Genomic DNA, 20577 nt, shown 5'->3' on the forward strand with positions numbered 1-20577 from the left:
AAAAAATGAATCCCAATCTGTTTGCTTATCATTAATATACTTAGCGACAGCTTTCATAGCTTCTCAACACGTTTTCTCCACAAGGCCGTTGCCTTGCTGATGTCCTTCAGCATAAAGTTTGAACCACGGTCACTCGTAATACTGACCGGCATACCGAAAAACCATACAAATTCTTTTATATAAAAAATTGCGCTAAGTAAACGCATCAATAGTTTTCTGCTTCCATAACTACATATTTTGATCGTAATCTACTGCAATAATATTCTTATTTTCGTCTTTACTGGTCGGGGCGCTGGTGCAATATCAATTGCCATGCTGAACGCGGTTCTTCGCCTGACACTGCACATGACTACAACTTCTCAATATCGTTCTCATACCAGGCCAATAAAATGCCTATACATTCTCAAATGTCGAATTGACAGCTAAATGTGCACTATGTACTTTATCGTGATTTTCGAAATTTCAGTCGCCACTGAAAGGTACATAAACATAAAATATTCTTTACCTTCCATGGCATATCGGTATACAGTACTCCCTGTCTTAAAACTAATTTTCTCAGCTGCTTAATTTCAAACGGTGCTAATTTAATACCATCAGCTTCTTTTGGCTGCTAAACGCCATCTCTGAATAGCAGGATCCTTAGACTGCTCATTGCTAAACTGTGCCTTATCCTGTGGTACGAACATATACTGCTTAATTCCTGCCGGACCATTCTGGTCATTAGGGTAAACAACTTCCATAGTCATACACTGCAATCTACTAGATTCAATTTTAGCTTCGCGTAACTTTCTCACTGCCTTTGCAAATTCTCATCACCATTAAACGGTTCACCTTCTCATAACTTCACATCCGACTCATTAGATGCCGGTTCGGCTGATCGCGGATTACGCGATAATGCATCTGCTATAACGTTATCTTTGCCTTTCATACTCTGGCTTAATATTAAACTGCTGAAGATAAAGTGCCCATCGGGCGATACGACTACCCATATCTTTTAAATTATGCAAAAATGTTAACGCTTGATGGTCCGTATGGACTTCAACGTACTTATCACCAATATAATGCTTCCACTTCTTAAAAGCTGAAACTAAACCAAATGCCTCGAGCTCTGTCGGAAAATAATTTTTCTTCTGCGAACCAGATATTACCTTACTTAAAAATGCTACCGGTTTCCACTCACCATTAATTTCTTGCTGCAATACTGCACCGACTGCTATTCTACTCGCATCTACATGAATTTTCGTCTTAGCTTCCGGATCAAACCGTGCTAGTACCGGGGCTTCCATTAACGCTTTCTTGAGGGCTTTTACTGCTCCATCCTGTTCCTGACCCCATTTAAATTGCGCTTTTAGGAATCAACCGTTGCAACGGTTCTGCTTTCTGAAAGTGGTCAATAAACTGTCGGTAGTAACCGACCATACCCAAAACCGCATAATGTTTTCCTGTCCTTGAAAGGACCAAACTTCTGTACCGCTTCCGTTTTCCGGATCACGAAATTCGTCCTTGTCAACAACATGACCAAGAAAACTAATTTTATCAACAAAAAATTCACACTTCTCTGGATTAATAGTCCAGCCACACTCTTCTAATCGTAACAGTAATTCTTCAATATCTTTCTTATGCTGTGCTTTAGTTTTACTATAACAAATAATATCATCAATAAAGACTAACGCATTCTTCCATTTAATACCAACAAGTGACAGGTCCATGGCGCGCTGAAAAGCCGCTGGAGCATCTTTCATTCCGAAAGGTAGTACTGCATACTGATACTGAAAGTCTTCACCTACCATTGTAGCTTTTTGTTTATCTTCATCCTTAAGCTTAATTTGCCAAAAACCGCTTTTTAAATCAATCTTACTGAAAACTGTAGCGCCTCGAAGTGCGTTCAAAATATCATCGACTCTCGGTAACGGATAGCTACTTCCCAGTAATTTAGTATTTAATTTACGAAAATCAACCGTCAACCTACGTGACCCATCTTTCTTTTTCACAATGCAAATCGGACTTCCCCACGGAGAATTCGTAGGTTCAATTATTCCGTCCTTAATCATCTCTTCAGTCTTAGATCTTAACCACTTACGATCTTCCAAGGATGTGCGATACGGCGGAGACTTAACAGGCGGACTATCTCCCGTATTTACCGGATGCTCATATATAGTACAACAGCCAACTGGCCTATCTTTAGTCGGTAACACGCCTTTAGCCTTATAAATTGACCGCTTAAAATCTGCTTTATCTTCCTCATTTGCTAAATTTCCAAATTTAATTTTACTGAAAGTTTCTTCAGTTTTTGCGTCAGTTATATTATTATCGGACTTTTTATAAATATTCATAGCCATACACTGACAGGTGGTAGCTACACTACATACTGCATCGTGATAATTTTCCTTAAATTCTTTCGAGTCAACATTATAAACTTCTTCAACAAGCGATAAATTTCCCTGGTTGAAATTTTGATCAAATTCTATACGTTCATCCGACATATTCATAACAGGTATGCGGCAATAACCTTTTTCACTTATGTCAATAACACCGTCAAACAGTAAAAGTTGACCGACTCGTTTACCTTCATATTCGAAATCATGTTCAACTAAGCCTTTACTTACCCAGTCTGCAATTTCCTCATCCGATTTATTAATTTTCGCCCGAATTATTCCTTTCGTACGAGGCCGAATACAGGCTTCATGCTGCGGTACCAATTCAATCCTATTAAATTCTGCAATCGGTTTCGGCCGGTTTCGCCGTGTTTCCTCTAATGTCGAAGTCTCATTCTGCGGTTCATTACCAGAATTTCCATTCTGATTTTCAATACCCATACCTGTTTGCGTTTGCTGACCAACTACATTATTCGCGAATTTTACTTTACGTACATTACCGCTTCTCTGCTTATTATTCGCAAATTTTGAAGTATCAACTTTAGCTACTCCTGCCGGTAACTTCCTAGCTAGGGCTAACTTGCTTGCATCTAACTGTTCCATAGCGCGATGATCTGCCGCTGAGATCGGCGCATTACCCATATAAACGTCCTGACTGTCATTAGCCGGTACAAACTGCCCATTTTTGAACTCGGCTGCGTTGTCTTCTAATAGCGCAAATCTATTAGAAAACCTCGGATCCGCCATATTCTGCGTACCGTGATTTTGCGAAAAATTTCCCAAATTTTGCGACAACTCTAAACCATGAGGCATCTGGTTGCATAATTCACATTCTTGTTCTACATGATCAATTTGTGACAACATTTCATACCAATAAAAGTTTTCAACCAAGTATCGATAAGTCGTGGTATCTTGCAGTGAATTATCATGCTTAATAGCAAAATGTATTTTCTGGATTAATTTCACTCTCCAATTAAATGGAACAAATATTCTCGGGTTAGAGGCTCTAGCGTCGTTTTTATGACATAACACGCCATCACGTACCGTGAAATCATTAATTTCTTCTCTTATGAATTTAGTATCCGCTTTTTCTGGGTGGGTAAACATATGATACCAACTCTTCGAATCCTTCTGAATTTTCTGCTGTTCACGCCAAAATTCTATGTCATGAAACTCATCAAACGAGGGAATATAGTCCTTAAATTTCGGATCTACACGCGGGGTCATCCAATTTTTAAAATTAGTATCTGTCTTAACACGTTGAGGCGTACCTCTACATTGTGTTTCAATATTATTCTGAAAATTTCCGCTACCGCTGCCACGCTGGTTTACTGACACAATATTCAACTTTTTACCGCCAATAGTTAATTCTTGAACTTTCCTCTCAACTGGCTGCTTTATACTCGTATTCTGATTAAACTGAGAAATTCGCACATTTTTGCCTGTACTACTAGGATTACGTTTCGACACTGAATTACAGGGCGGTATTCTTGCTGAGCTACCAGCTACACCCCCGCAAACTTGACCACTACCACCGGAAAACTGAGGACCGATAATATTATCCGACCAAGACTGATTCCTATACCCCCGCAAACTTGCTTGCGTCCGTCCCTGATTCTCGTTTTCAGACTGCTTAAAATTATTCGCGGAATTTACTTTCAATTTTCCAACAGGTTTACGAATTTTTGCTGAATTAGCATTAATCGCATACGAATCTATGGGCGGGTTATTATTCTGAATTTCTTCTTCAAAATCGTACGATTCTGGCTCTCTCGGCCATCTTACATTAGCATCATTCAATCCAGCCTTAGACCACTCCTGTGGTGCATCGGCGAAAACGTTATGTGCTGTTTCATACGTTACAAATTCGGCATTTTCAGCATAAGGTGCAAGCCCCAAAGGCCTCGTACGTAATAACGCCGGGATTGCCTGAGTTTCCAAAATGTATGGCGCTGCTGCGGAATTAAAGTGATGATATTTAATCATCTCATCAAACCTATACCTAGTACGCTTTGTGTACGCGTGACGCTCCTCGTCTCGGCAGCAAAGACGCAAAGACATAGTGTTAAAGTCAAGGGCAAATGGTTTCCCAAAAAGGAAATCCATTCCCAAAATGATGTGATCACGATCAACTATGGAACTGACTGTACACGTATGTTCGAAAGTCGTACCAAATTCACTAATCGTAATTAATGCAGATAAGGGCTCCACTTTACATAAATTTTCATATGCAGAATCTACCATCATTTCTTCCATATGGTCATCGCACCGTATTACTGCTAAACCCATCTTTTGAGCTAATTTAAGCGGAATTATCGAAATACTTGCCCCAGTATCAATCATGACCTTGGTCTGCCAGTGATTAATATTGAGCACACACATCCATGTTTGTGCATCAATTGTCGGCTTATGCATATCCAGATTAGAAACTTGGACTTGAGATAAGTCCACATTTACTGCGACATTATTTCGCTTTTTACCTTTCCTCAACGAATTAGTATTATAACTCGATTCGATCATATTATTCTGAACACTATTTCTTTCCGTAAACTCTTGATCTGCCAACTCGTTTTGGTTTTCGAACGACCAACCATCATTCTGCTGCTCGTTATCGGAATAATTTACATTAATTACCGGTTGAAAATTATCCTGGTAATTATTACCCATGACTGTCGGTTCAACGGCGCTCGGATCTGCCTGATAATCATCATCTGCTTCACCCTGTTGCTCATTATCGCAATTTTCGAAATTATTATCATTTCCTGACTGATCCGCATAAGTAATAATTCCCTGAGGACTGCTGCCTAAATCGGCCTGAATATCATTTCTTAAAACTGCCTGATAACCGCCGCCTTCATCACTATGAAACTGCCCATTATCGGCCACGGTAAAACTCTGACCCAAATTGATTTCCACTTTCTCAAAATCACGCATTACTTGAATTAACTCATGCTGATTAACAATTTTCCTCAGAAACAATTTTTCATACCAGTCAAGCTTGTTCGGGTTCAATCCCTCTAACAAAATACTGACTCTCTCCTCCTGTGATAATTTCAATTCTTCAAACCACAGTATAAAACTGTCCACGTAACTGTCCACTGTGTCATTTTCACTGAATTTTCGAGCTGACATTTCTCGCCTTATTTCTTGCGGGGTAAACGAGTCATTAAAATGTTCCAAAATTTCTTTCTTATAAAAATTTTCCCAAGATTCATTTGGTTTATCTCTTATCAAATTCTGAAACCATACCACTGCATTGCCTTCTAAAGCGGCTAATACTTGACGACATGTCATATTATCATTCCAGCCATTACAAGTACGACACTGCTCGACTTGTGAAAGCCATGTACGCACTGAACCGGATTTTATTTTACCACTGTACGGCTGTAATTTCATTATTTCAGTACAGTCAGAAGAACTTTTATTCATACTCAGTATCAGTTTCATTATTTCCGAAAATTCACCAGTACCTGCAGTTCCATTTGCCTGCTGTGAAACATGGTCATCACGTGACCTTCTTACCTGATTCGGACGATTTCCGTCTTCGACTGCATTATTGTGCTGTGCTGCGTTATGACCGACCTGTGTCCTTTGCTGATTTATCCGCTCGATTACTTCATCATTTTTCACTTGAAGTCTTACTTCCTTGACCTGGGTCTCAATACCCGGTATTGACCGATTCGGTTGTACTCTGTACTGTTTGGACACATTCTCCCTTTGAACCGGTGATTCCAACTGGCCAAACGGGGAAATTTCACCCCCGCAAACTTGCATGCCACTGCTATCAACTGGGGAGGAATTACCCCCGCAAACTTGATATGCACCGGTACTTCCATTAAACGGAATTTTTACAGGACTTAACTGCGACATGTTACTTACATTCACGGCCTCAAAACTTCCCGTCGTACTGCAATTATTAATCGAAACGTCTGACTGCCTAGCATTTTGAAATACTGGCGACCGACTGAATACCGAATCAGCTGTACCCACTGGTCTGGCTGCTTCGAAATGCTTTTCATTACCGCCATAAATTACTTGACCAGAAACGTGGTTTTGATTAAGCTGACTTATCAATTTGTCCATATCTTGCTGAAATCTGCGCATAGACTCCCTCATTTTCACGTCTACATCCTTAAAGTATCTGTCCTTCTGAAAACATTTGTCTTGCCAGCTTTGGCTTTCTTTTAACGCCCTATCTCGATCATGTTCTGCCTGACGCCTTAACTCCTTTTCCTGAGCCAAACTTAGTTTTAACTGTTCATTTTCCAATGATTTAAGTTCATTTACAGACTCGCTTTCAGCAAATTCCTCCATTGCTTCAATAAAGTCTCGCTCAAGCTCTTTGTTTTGCTTTTCCAGAGAAGCGTTATCTCTTGACACCTCCTTCAGTTTTTGAAAAATTAATTCATTATTTGCCACAGCCGTTTCCAAATACTGGCTTGTAGTATTTAAATTAGCATTGAGTGATTCTTTTTCCCTGTTCAAACCATTCACCACCGACTGTAGAGATTCTTTTTCGTTATTTAAACTGCTGACCATATCATTTAATTTACTGACTTCAACCTGAGCATTAAGCTGTTGTTGATACACAGCCGCGAAGCCTTTCAAACAGCGTATTAGTGTGCCTGCATTGTTACTTACGACAGAACTTAAATCGTACTCGGACAGCGAGTTACGGAGCCTTTGTTCGACCTGCCTCACCTCCTGAAGAAACTCGAACCGCAGGGGTTCAAAATTATTTTCATACACAATCTGCCTTAACTGTACTTCATTTGAGAAAAACTGTTCCGCTTGAACATCTAATAAATCTTCACCCCATAAACTGTAATTATTTTGACTCGAGCCTTGCGTCCGCTCGGTCTGTTTATCGAGATTAATTAAGGGATTGCTTACCGATTCCTCTGTACCTGGACTACCGTCCCATCTTATGTCTTTTAGTGCTGCAGTATTACCACTGTCAGTGGGTTCAGTGCCACTGACTGGTACGAAAATTTTACTTCTTCCCCATATATCTTCAATATCTTCCTGCGCGGATGTGCTGCTTCTAGCTGACAATTGTGAAGTTGCCGAAATATTACTTACTGAATTCAAGGTATGAGTTCCTGCACTTAAAACACCTGGCTGCCATATACTTCGACCACAATTCGCCATAACTGAAGACGCTCCTGATTCCGCCGCTTGTGGTTTTACCAGATATTCTGGATTTACCACAGGTACCAACGGATTTATCAATTGAGGATTTACCGATGAACTCGGATTTACCACTGACATATTTACCAGCTGTGGATTTACCGATGAATTCGGATTTACCACTGACACCGACGGAGTTACCAATTGTGGATTTACCGATGAATTCGGATTTACCACATTACATGGATTTACCGCTACCGCTGACTGACCGCCTACTGACTGCATACTTGGAAAAGAAAGGCTCGAGTTTTGTGCACCACTGGGAGGACCATTTACAAGAGCTCCCAATGGGGTACTATTTCCCCCAGAACTACCGCTAATTACCGTGGCATTACGAGAATACCAATCTGGCATAACCGCTGTGTTCTGTGACTGCGAATTTAATTTATGCTTCCCTGCGATTTTGGCCTTTAACTTCTCTCTGTATACATCAACACGCTGATCAGTTCTGTTTTTCTTCATTTCGGAATTTGCGTTTGATAATTCACTCATTTTGGTTTGTGTTTCAGGCAACCGCGGCTATACCGTACCGTTTAAACGGGTTTGGCAAGCAAAAGTTGCTCTGTTCCAACTGGTTGATTACACAACCAGCTTGTATTACCCACCGACCGATTACAGCAATACCGTACCACTAAGTGGATTAAGTACACCGCAACGATCTGCTTCGTATTTCCGCCTCACACGCACCTTTGCGTGCAAAAGCTACTTGTATTGTTTCGTTTACGCTACTGACCTTTGAGGTTTCAGAAGTTTCGCTTCGTATTTCAGTGCTTCTGCTACATACCGTACCACTAAGTGGATTGAGTAAGAGCAAACTGCACCGTTCCCACTGGATGACGAATCACCCAGTTTGTATTACCCACGGACTGACAGGACAACTGACAGCACCGTTTCGTTTGAACCCACCAGACGAAAAGCACTGCTTAACGCTGGTTTCGTATCACGTTGTTACAGCACACACTTAAGTATGCATGTACAACTTACTTTCGTTACGTTTCAATTTGTCACAGCTGACCTTTCAGGTTTCAGCTGTTTACTGTATTTTGCTGCTAGTTACACACTGTGGCTGAATTCCGCCTAACAGTGACACTGCATTAACACAACACGAGACGGTTATATCCGCTCTGGTGATTTTAACCGAAATTCGAGAATTTTCAAAATCGTAGAGTAGTGGCTTTTCCGCTACGAAAGTTCAAAATCGTAGAGTAGTGGCTTTTCCACTACGAAAGTTCAAAATCGTAGAGTAGTGGCTTTTCCACTACGAAAGTTCAAAATCGTAGAGTAGTGGCTTTTCCACTACGAAAGTTCAAAATCGTAGAGTAGTGGTTTTTCCACTACGAAAGTTCAATGTTTTAAAAAGTTTCAATTTAAGGAACGGCTAAATTTCTGCGGATTTTCGCACGATACACTTACAGATTCCACTCAGCGTTTCTTTCCTGATATTGCCGTTCACTTCACCTGATCGCAACTGACCTTTAAGGTTTCAGTTGTCCAATTGTCCAATCGATCGTAGCCAAACTTTTTTCGGCTACCGTACCGTTATTTTGACCGATTTTAGCGGTTTGAATAATGCTGCAAACTCACACACACTGGCGGCTTGTCAGCCCACAAATATCATACAGAATAATCAAATGATAATCACTTTTAATTTCAGAGTTATTAGTACAGCTTTCGCTTCAAGGGAGGCCTATGCTGTACGGTCCCCTATAGCCACCCTGTGCCTTAAGGACACTAGTACCTTAAGGGCACACCAGATCAATTGATCAGAAAAGAAAGGTGGGATCATTTCACCCGAAGAGAGAAAGATGAGAGACAGATGCCCGGGGGCTTGGGCGAGGGAAGAGACCCTCGGTCAGTTTGTGGGATTACAATACCCTTACTCTGACCTGGACCAATTTTCGTTTTACGGTTACAAAAGAAAATACAAAATAACGTACCATCTACAATTTTCCGTAACATCGGGAAAATAAGAACCATCGGTGGGCGCCATGACGTGAATGTAAGACCTGACACAGTGAAGTGGGTTCTGTATCCACTAGTCCGACCACGTCCAGTCGGATAGAGCGACTCTGTCTCAAACTGTTACGGAAGATGGTAGAAGATTACGTTGATCTGGTATGAAATAAGAAAGGAAAAGAAGAAGAGGTCCGGGTCCTGCAAACACGAGAAATACACACACGACGGAGAAGTATACGTTACCTGTCCGACGCTAGATGTTAGCAGAAGCGATAAGAGAAATATCCATCAACCTGGCGATACAGGGCATGAAGAACGAAGAAGAGACCGAAAGGTCACGGGATGCAAGTGGGATCAAGTGGGTAACCTGTTACGTCACGAGACTATCCGAAGATGATAATGCACGTCGACGAAGTAGAGGAATGACCCCTGACAATAGGTGAAAGGTCACCCAGAGGTCAGTTTGAACAGCCTCACTTGGAAAGAGAAGACCAGAGCAAAAGCCTGAAGTTAATCAGATCGAGTAACAAGACTCTACTTTTGTTGGGATTACAACTCTTGACATTACAATGGGCGACGAGCGCCTTATTTAGCCCTGGGCACCGCAAGTGCTGGCTCTTCGTACGCGCAGGTACGGATCTGAGAACAATAGGGATATAAACTCTAGCCAATACAAGTCATCTAAGGACACGTGGACTAATCACACCGCTGCATCTCTACACGTGGACTAATGAGAACATGAGGTCAACTAATACACTAGAACAATAGGTTGAGCTACGTCATCGAAGCGCGGTCAAGTCGAAATGGCAAGTCGCGGTCAAAGTTCTCTGCTGGAGATTTCTGAGAAGTCGATACTCGGAGTCGCGGTCATGACTCGCGTAGGAGTTGTAGTAAAGCCTAAGCCTTAGTAGTAGGGGTAGAAGTAGTAGAGTAGTACGATGTGGACGGGGCTGGTACGCCCGTACACGTCAGTAAACAGCGTGTCGCGTTCCAGGATTGCGCGCAGCGTTCCCGGCTGCAATGCCGTGAACCGCTCCGACTTGAGAACCTCTTCACCGTGCGCGTCCACGAAGTGTAAACAGCTTTCCACGATATTCTCGATACCCACAGCCCAATCCAGCGCCTACACAGAATCGAGCTAATGTTTGCAACGAGAACTCTGAACAGAAACAGACATACGTTTTCCAGATGCAGTAAGCAGCGATCAGCATTGCCGTTGTCGATGAGATCCTGCATGACAAAATCCAAGCAGAAGTCGGTCAGCAGTGCCGTCGTATTTGTCGACGCATTGCATCGTCGGAAAGACATCCTCAACTGTCACACGTTTTTCGTCGGTATAGATATATCTATCGTAATGCATATATTGCGTATGCCAGTGGAGAACCCAATTTACTAAACGATCGTCTTCTTTCTACGATGCATGGAAATTTTAAACGCTCTCTGGTTTACACGGTGATTTTGGAAAACTGACGTCTCTGGACACAAACTGATGAAACCGGAACAAAAGTTTAAAGTTCACATACTTTAGCATATTTCCGAAAGCTTCAGGTGGAACTTCTGGAACGTTAATGGCACCGTTGCACTTCTCAGGTAGGTTTCCGTTAAACATGGTGTAGAAGACATCGCTGCTGCTGCTTAGCACGAACCTGTTCAATTAAGCGGTCGTCAAAGATCCGTAAAAGCTGTTTCGTATAATATGAAGCAACGCTATCCTAGGTAATAATAGTACGTAGCTGAACACACAAATTCAAGTTTGCTAACGGCTAACTCACTTGTGTGCTTTGAAAATTTTCGCTGGTCCGAAGTCTCGCCCCACGGAAAACTCCACGTCAGTCAGATCTCCACTTCTGAGCATCTGCTCGGTCCGCTTAGCGATCCCATCGATCTTTCCTCGGCGGGGGATACTGGATTTTGTCGAGAGCAGCGATCTCTGCATGACAATTCAGCTATAACAAACAGTTAAAGGTCAGACTCAGTAGATTTGAAACGACGAGATGAGAATCCGTATCGAAGTTCTTAAGGCTAACTGCGGCAGAATTGTTAAACTGACCGCATATTTTTTGTTTTAGTATGCCCATTTCACTAGCCTATTGTACATACCGGAAGTAGATAGATAATTCGCGCAGACAGCTGCCCCCTTGAGACTAGCGTATATCAGCTACGATGCCTCCGACTGGAATTTTCGTAAGACTAAGTACGTTAATGCATTGATTGATTTATTCAGCAAAAGAGTGTTGAATGCATTGACTGTATCTCTTACACGTATACAGTTGATATAAAACCCTTAATGCACTACGTCTACCACCACAACGTTTGCTGCACTCCCGACAACTGTTCCGTCTCCGCACAATTGGATCAACTTATATACACATCAATATGCGTACTCGCATAACACGCTCATATTCGCATACAGCCACAAAGCTATAAAAACACATGCACCAATCCCATCACTGTGTTTCCCATTATTACATTAATCACATCTGCAGGCCACATTCATCCTGCCTCCTCATTATGCCCACTTGACCAGCGGTCAGATCTTACACAGCAGATAAGGCATAATCCGATGAAGACATAAATGTCTTCACACACATATGGCCATTAATATCTTCAAACAGATACGGTCATAATAATACTCATACTGACGAGGATGCAGAGTGACTTGCAGACCATGCATATTGGTAATTAATCAAAAAATGATAGCCGCCGTCCACTTGTCAACACCACGGTCGTAACATTAACCTCCGCTTAGATTCTTCGTCCAGAAGAATAGGTCAGCTGATTTAAATACACCATCCAGATCACGACTATCCGGAGAACGATAAAGCGCTGATCTTTAATTAACTGCACGGAATCCAATTAAAAAATGGGCACATTAGCCAACCCGGCTACACTGTCCCGATTATTAACCACTACTGTCTGTGCACTGTTGCCACATCTTCCTCCACCGCTTTCAATTAAACCGCGGCTTGCAGTTCGGACAATTCGCCATCAAATGTCCATCAATGCCACACTTGTAGACGACTTTCCACCTTGTGCTGACTTTCCCGGCAACCATAACCGCCGTTGATTATAGCCACTTCGGCCACTGCCACCCGGCTCATCCTGGCCGCCGGCATTATACACAGTGCTGCCCGCACCGACACCGCCACTGCGCACAACGCTGTTGTCCTCAACTGCGTCGTCGCTGCATTCACCAGCACTATCGTCATCACCCGCATCACCGACCTGTTGCTCCCGCGCGCTATCAGTACTGTTTTCATCCTCTTGACGATCATGCTCCCCTTATATTTGCGGTAGTGGTCACGTTCTTCCCATTCTTCCTCATCAGACGCCACAGGCCCAGTGACGTACTTATTCTTCTTACGCGTACTGCGCTTCACAGCAGTTTGTGCAAGCACCAAACCAGCGTAAAACTCCGTAGGCGTAGTCGCTTGAGAAAGCACCACATAGCCGTAGTACGATTCAAGTAATCCATCTTTCAAATGTTCGATAACATCCGCATCGTCCATTTTCGGATTAACAAGGTGACATTTCGAAACCTTCTCGTTGAAATACAGAGGGTGATTTCGCAATATGCTTCCAGCACGGGAAAAAATTCCCCAGAATTTCCTTTTCTATTCTTTTTATTTGTTTGCTAAACAGTCTTGTGGGACAACGTGTGCTTAATTGTTCAGAATGATTTGTGGAGTTCGAGCGATCAACATGTCATGAAAAACCGATTGAAGAACAAGGTGCCGTGTGCTGGCGTTATTAACAATTTGTAAAAGCCACAGAAAAATCGCCGAGCGTTTGATGAGCAAAGGGATCAATATTTCTCTTACTAGGATGAATAGGTTTTTGAAACTATATGGGCCCGAGAGCGAAGGGAATGGTTCGCCTGTAAAACGCCTAGGAAATCAGTGCCCACCCAAAGTTCCCACAAAGTCCCTCATCGCCGACGTCTAGAGGGCTTTCTTAATACCGAATCCACCGTCTCAGAGACAGTTGGCAAGGAAATTTAGGACATCCCAGTACACGATGCTGAAGATTATTCATCGTAATCTTGAAGCGAAAGTACGTAAAAAAGGCAAAGTACATGCACTGCCAAATAAGCAGGCAGAACAGCGTGCTTCTCGTGTTCCCCGATTTGCCAAATTTCTGAACCAGCGAAATTTGCCCTACATCATTTTAATCGATGCAGCATCAGTCTGTCTTTATTATACGGGCTAGCGAAGTAAGATCTGCTACGAGTTTAAAAGATCCGAAAATTCCGAAAATTGGATGAAATTTTGGAAAGTTAAAAAACCACAAGGTGTTACGTATATCGCCAAAATTTTTTATCGTGGCCCAACAGTGATCCGGTTCATTTCTCCCCCTGCTAAAATAATCGCCGATCTCTACATTCAAAACGTGTCCGAGCCATTAATGTGAGAAGACCTTCCCCGTCTTTGTCCAGGTGAAGAAAGGAAAGTAGTACTGCATCGGGACTCCGCTCCCGCACATACTGCCGAAAAAACCTGCCAGAGGCTAGCTTCTCGGGGCATCCGATACATTCCGAAGGGCATGAGGCCGAGCAACTCAAGGAACTTTGCATCCATGGATTTTGCAACGAACGGGATTTTTAAAAGAATTTTGTATCACAAGTATGCAACGTCAATTCGCGGTTTGTTAACAGTCGCGCACCCATCTTTGTCTAGAATTTCAATTACCCTGAGCCACAAAATAATTCGTTCCTAGCGTTATCGTGTGGAGTTGATGGCAGAAAAGAAGGGCTTTCAGATAGACCAAATATTAAAATAAAGTCTATGCGGCGGAGAGTGTAATAAATTTATGAATGAAGTGGAAGCATATTGCGAAATCATCCTCTGTACGTACTCATGTCCTCATCCGGCAATTGTTTCCGGCGTCGCATCTCACGCTTGTAACGCTGTATCATATCCCTAGGACGAAATGGGGCAATTAATGCCGCTTTAAATTCCGTCCAATCAGCCCATGGAACTCTCGCTCCATCACTGGTCTCCCTATCATACCAACTGTCTGCAAATGCACGCAGGTATATCGGCGCCTGCTTCAGCAAGACAGCATCCGTCTACTCAAGTGCATTGCCTATGCGCTGAAATTGCCGGCACCATTCCTGCACCACTTCTTTAGCTTCCCCGCTAAACAACGGTGGCTTGCATGGTGTCGCTGGCCAGTTTCAAATCCGTAAACTCCTTCGCTAACTGGCGAGAGTTCACATTCACGGTATATTTCACACCGGCTGCTCCCACAGCGGTAACATTGTCCTTGTCGCCCATTCTGTTGTCGGAGATATATGCCAAATATTCCAACAATATTAAACCCAGAGGCTCACCGTTTCCAAGCGGTGGCCACTTCCTATATTGTCGGATATTATCCCAATATCTCAACAATATCAAACAACATAGTCCACCGTATCCACAGCGGCGACCTTATCCTACATTATTGGATATTTTCCCAGTTTCCAACAATATCCAACAACTCAGTCCACCACATCCACAGCGGTGACCTTCCCAGCATCGCCCGTCAGTTGCCAGAAATATATCCCAATATTCCGACAATGTCAACAGCCGGTTTCCCGTTTCCACAGCGGTGGTTTTCTCCTTCCGCTTTACTTTCAGATATTTCCCAATATCTCAACAATATCCAGCAACTCGGCCCACCGTTCCCATAACGGTGACCTTCTCCTCCTCCAGTTATATTGTCAGATGTTATCCCAATATACCAACAATATCCCACAACTTGGTTCACCGTATCCAAAACGATGACCTTTTCCTCCTCGCCTGTTATACTGTCAGGTATTGTCCGAATATCCAATAATATAAAACAGCACGGTTTCGGCACCAATGATATAAAACCCTTAATGCACTACGTCTTCCACCGCAACGTTTACTAAGGGAAAAAGCTAACTTTTATTTCCACCTCTTGACAGCTGCATTCCCGACAACTGTGCCGTCTCCGCACAATTGCATCAACTTATATACAAATCAATATGCATACTCGCATAACACACTCATATTCGCATACAGCCACAAAGCTATAAAAACACATGCACCAATCCCATCACTGTGTTTCCCATTAATCACATCTGCAGGCCACATTCATCCTGCCTCCTCATTATGCCCACTTGACCAGCGGTCAGATCTTACACAGCAGATAAGGCATAATCCGATGAAGACATAAATGTCTTCACACACATATGGCCATAAATATCTTCACACAGATACGGTCATAATAATACTCATACTAACGAGGATGCAGACCATGCATATTGGTAATTAATCAAACCACGATAGCCGCCGTCCACCTGTCAACACCACGGTCGTAACACAGTACAGATACCTCTTACATTGGGTGGTGCGGGAAACACCTCAAACGCCGTACATTACATGCAAGCTAAGTAATGATGTACACTGCATGACTACATGACGTAGTGCCGGCGCATCCGAATTGCGGAAACAAGAAACATGGTACGAGATTTAAGTCATTCTCGGACAGTGGTTACAGCACAGGGCAGAGCGGCTAGAACCCGATCGGAAAACATCACTAAAAATAAATATGAATCCAATGCTGATCAAGAAATCGTAATCTGTCAGCAGTGGATTGCAAACAGCCGAATGGTGCTGGTCAAGTTCCCTTTTGTCGGCTTATCCTGGTTCGAAAAGGTCTGCCCGCTGCCAGGTACGAGGCACGAATGTGCTGGCCATTGTACCTGGAGTAAATGCGGCCAGTACAACCATCTAGCGTGTGAACTGCGCACAGTTTTCCCGTTTATACCGCACCGCCACTTGCAAACGGTAATCCTTAACTTCTACAAATCTTATATAACGATAATCCTTTACTTCTCCTTAACTTCTCCTTATAAGATAGATACTTGTACAAGCTTGTCCCGTAATTTCCTACGTAAAGGTACAGCTAGTGCAAAATTTGCGCTTGAAACGATGGCCACTACGCTTATCTGATTGCCTAAATCCGCTCCGTAGTTAGATTGTCCATTACCACACCGACTGTTTCTTAGCCACCTTACGCCAGGCAGTTACTGTTATTCTCGTTGAATCATATGGCGTGTACCAAGCCACCAGCCAGCCAAATGCATGGTACGTGTTTAAACAGTGTGGCGTGGCGCGCCGTAGCACGGATTTGTAATGTTCGCTGTTCTGATGCGATGGAAATTACGGGACAAGCTTGTACACTCAGCCGGGTGATTCTTGACAGCTGTCTACCGGCAAAAGAATTATGGTCGTTGTAATGAAATATTAGTGCTCTTATTTTGTTTTAGGTGCGATTACATAGTTGCACTTCCTCTTGCTCGTCGATCGCTGGGTTTGCTTATTTTACGGCAATAATTTCACCGGCACTGGCCGATATTTCCGGGTTTGGCGGGCTGGTGTGAGAGCTTTGCCGGGAACCATAGTTTTGTAAACGTCCATTACTAGACTTAGGAACGCGTTGAAAACATTTTTGACATCCGATGCGGAAATTTTGATAAATATTAGATGTGTCTCCACGTGATTTCCGTGTACGTACTTTTGTTTTAGCTCTGGTTGAATCTTTAGTGTGGACTACGACAGCGCGCGGGTATGGATAAAAGGAGCTGACAACGACGTGTCTGATCCTAACGTAATTCCTGGCGTCACTCGGCGGCATGTGACCTTATTGAGCCCTGCTGATCACATCGCTGCTGACTGCTGATCAGTCATCGTATCCTTTGATCCAGCGCGGTGTGAGATTACGCCTCAACGTGGACTTTTCTGAATCATCGATTATTTGCGTACTCATGATAAGGAACTGAAAATTCCGGAAAAAAAACTTTGGTATTACGTTTCGTTGCGCTGTATATTCTGTTAGTTCGAACGTTAGAATATTTAATGATGACTTCGAAGTAGAGCTGGGCGCAGGGCAGGGATCCTGTCCTGATCCTGCAGGATCCTGTCCCTGCAGGACAGTTTCAGGGTAAAATGCTGCCCTGAAATCTGCCTCAGGTTCAGGTTCAGGGCAATCAAACTCCCTGAAAGTTCAGGGACAGGGCGTAACTCAGTCCTGCAGGAACCTGAATTTTTTAAAGAAAATCAAAGTTATCGGAATTTCAGTTTTGTGGAAGACAATCATGGCACCCGCAAGTCGACAATTGCGGGTGATGGCCCCAAGAAGTGCATCAAGCGCTAAAAATTGCATAAAAACACACTACCTCAGTACGTTACACTAAAAATGCGCGCGCGTAGCGCGCGTTAGGTCGTTTCGCTACTGTCTGCTCATCGACTTTCCGATGTGAAAATGTGGAAAAAAATTTAAAACTAAAATTAAATTTAAACACGCTCAGGTTTTCAGGTCAGGCTCAGAGTGAAGGGCATGAGGTTCAGGACAGGTTCAGGTTGATCGACACGGTGAGTTTCAGGGACAGGACAGGTTCAGGGAGAGAAAAATTGAAAACGTACGGGTTCCAGGCAATGTAGCCGTCCTGTTCCCAGCCCTACTTCGAAGTAGGTCCTTTCGGGGCCAATCTTTTGGCACCATTAAAGAGAAGCGACGTTCGTATCTTTGGTATCCGAATAACTTGCCACTGCAAACTTTAGCCACGATCAGCGAAACTGCTTCCCAATCCTGTGGTTGCAAACAAACCGGCTAATACGGCTGCGAGGTTCTGCTGTAAACAGCTGCACCGACTAAAATATCCAAAGGTATGTGCGGAAACTTGCACAATAGCTTCGCTGCATGATGCAGTAGCAGTGTGCACCAACGGGGAAATACTTTTTAATCGTAAGTATGTACAAGTTGATACCGTCACCGCCTTGGCTTTTCTGTAACGGAACCGGAATACAGCTGATCAGTTTTCCGTATCGTCACCCATTTCCGCAGACTAACGGGAGCGGAGTCGGCGTGTTGAGGAACGGACCGGAAAAGTAACAAACTGGAAGCACTAACCGAAAAAACACTGAATACAGTCCTGCGCTAATTGTGAGGACAGTTTACCGCACACTGTAGTGCCTCTTAAGTCTTAACTACTTTGACGAAAGTTTTTGTTAGGCAGCAGATTTTAGCAATTATACTCGTAGATATGGGCACAGCGCATCACGACAATATCTGTACTGAAACCATCTGCATAAAGCCCAACTTTGCAGTATGATTCCATAAAACAAATTTCTCAAATTCGTTAGAATGAAATACGAACACTTCTGCCAACATGACACGTACAACAAAAGTATGAACTACCAACCCAGTAAAAAGATGTACACATAAAATATAGTATATAAACAACGCTAGAGTTAGGAGTTCAAGCAAGACCAGCGGCATCCGGTGAACTCTTTCTCGTACTGTATTCCTTTGAGCGTTTGCGCTGCTCCTTGGCTTCCTTCCACGCTTTAACTCGCCAATGTTGCAAGGAAAGTTGGTTGAAATTAACGTTTTGTTGTCTGTGGGCCAGACTGATGATGTGGTAACAGCCTCCCGCTAACCGGATATATCTTGCCTCCTTATAAGTGGAGTCCGCATAACCGCCAACGGAATACAGAACATGCTGGTTGATAGCCAAAATATCCCCTGCACGAATTATTTTTTCTTGCTTTACGTGGCGCACCTTCTCTACGGTTTTAATACGCATCAGACACATGATCCCTGACCCGCACGCTCCAATCACAACAGCAGGGTGCCACTTCTTGTGACGCTTCACAGTACGCTTGACGAACACTTCTTCCTTGTGCCGGAATTCCATATTTCCGATACGAATGAGTGGGTGTCGTCGAGATTGCTGGGGGAAGCGCTGCTTATGTTGGCGTATCTCCCTTAACGCTGTTGCCTCCAAAACCCACTCTGCACATAAAAAGAGGTTATACAAATTTTGCTGCACGATCGAAAGTGCGAAACGTTAATAACTATCCATGAAATTACTATCCCAAAATGCGTTAAATAATAGCACCGAACTTCTCGATTCATATAATCCGCCATATTCATCAAAACCACAGTAGCAAATTTTAGACCACACTGCTGGAAATGAACAGGTTTGACTATTAATGAACCACCACAACGTTTTTAGGCTTTTTAGCTTAACATTTATTGTACTTCGATGTCGTCGATAAACGGCTGTCAACAGCATTAATTTAATATCGACTTTTAACCGCCTTACGTTGGGAGGCAAGTCAGTCAATTGCGAGACAGTCATTAATGGAAAGCGGATCAGGTAAAACAGTTCGCCCAAGACTTCGCGCCGGTTAGCTGGCGAAGGCTCCAAATTGCTCCGAGTGCAGACAGCCACTGTCCATCTGCGAAAGTAAACCAAACATAACTGTACCCGCGCAATGTGCCCTGGTTAGTTCTGGGCTATAGCAGCTTTGCTACTTTCAAATTTAGGGTTTTACTGAGTTTCAACCGGGTGACCTTTTAGGCGGAAGAAAAACAACCACTAGTTAACGGCCCTCGCGTTTAGCTCAGGGATTCATAACTTCTGCACTCGTTACTTTTGACACTCCTGTAATGAACTGGAACGGGACACCGGAGCACATAGTCGCGAAGAGAGGACGCCGAGAAGTAAAACTCAATAAGACTGCAATTCTACGTAACCGGCCACACTTGCTTGCCACACTTGCTTGCTTACCTATCCACAGCCCTGCAAATGAGGCTCTCTTCCGCAAACAGCGTGTCGCGTTCCAGAATTAAGCGCAACGTGCTGGGCTGCAATTCAGCGAACCGTTCCGACTGGAGAACTCCTCTGCAGTGCACGTCCACAAAGTGAAGACAGTTTTCCACGACACCTTCGATGCCAACAGCCCAAGTCAGCGCCTACAAATCAGGTGCTGAAACTCATTAGATGCCGAAAACCTAGCAGCAGGAGCAGATATACATTGTCCATATGCAGTAAACAGCGATCAGCACGACCGTTGCCGGTGAGATCCTTCAAGACGAAATCCAGACAAAAGTCAGTCAACAGTGGTAAGTCGTACTTGTCGGCGCACTGCATCGTCGGAAAGACATCTTCCACTGTCACACGCTTTTCATCGGCGTAGATGTATCTACCGTATTGCACGTGTTGTCAAGATGAACCATATTTTCGAACCGTTTTTTCGCA

The 20577-nt window shown here is 43.3% G+C and overlaps 1 protein-coding gene and 1 pseudogene across 1 annotated transcript; one reads left to right on the plus strand and one right to left on the minus strand.

Annotated features, from left to right (window-relative positions):
- Positions 1-13346: 13346 nt before the first annotated feature.
- On the plus strand, positions 13347-14617 carry LOC129600535 (uncharacterized; annotated as a pseudogene).
- Positions 14618-19216: 4599 nt separating this feature from the next.
- Positions 19217-20482, minus strand: LOC129600549 (BTB/POZ domain-containing protein 2-like). Its single transcript, XM_055499105.1, has 4 exons — positions 20353-20482; positions 20107-20291; positions 19639-19774; positions 19217-19325 (listed from the first exon to the last, which is right to left on the minus strand). The coding sequence occupies exons 1-4, from the start codon at positions 20467-20469 to the stop codon at positions 19299-19301; spliced, it is 465 nt and encodes a 154-aa protein (XP_055355080.1). The 5' UTR covers positions 20470-20482; the 3' UTR covers positions 19217-19298.
- Positions 20483-20577: the final 95 nt, after the last annotated feature.

Source organism: Paramacrobiotus metropolitanus, unplaced genomic scaffold (assembly GCF_019649055.1).
Source record: "Paramacrobiotus metropolitanus isolate TYO unplaced genomic scaffold, Prichtersi_v1.0 Parri_scaffold0000182, whole genome shotgun sequence".
In the NCBI taxonomy this organism is placed as follows: Eukaryota; Metazoa; Tardigrada; class Eutardigrada; order Parachela; family Macrobiotidae; genus Paramacrobiotus; species Paramacrobiotus metropolitanus.

Coding starts and splice junctions, on each gene's coding strand:
- LOC129600549 (XM_055499105.1), bottom strand. CDS start 20,469: ATGCAGTGCGCCGACAAGTACGACTTACCACTGTTGACTGACTTTTGT. Junction 20,292..20,352: donor GTTTACTGCATATGGACAAT/GTATATCTGCTC, acceptor CCTGATTTGTAG/GCGCTGACTTGGGCTGTTGG. Junction 19,326..19,638: donor TGACTGACTTGCCTCCCAAC/GTAAGGCGGTTA, acceptor TTTTATGTGCAG/AGTGGGTTTTGGAGGCAACA.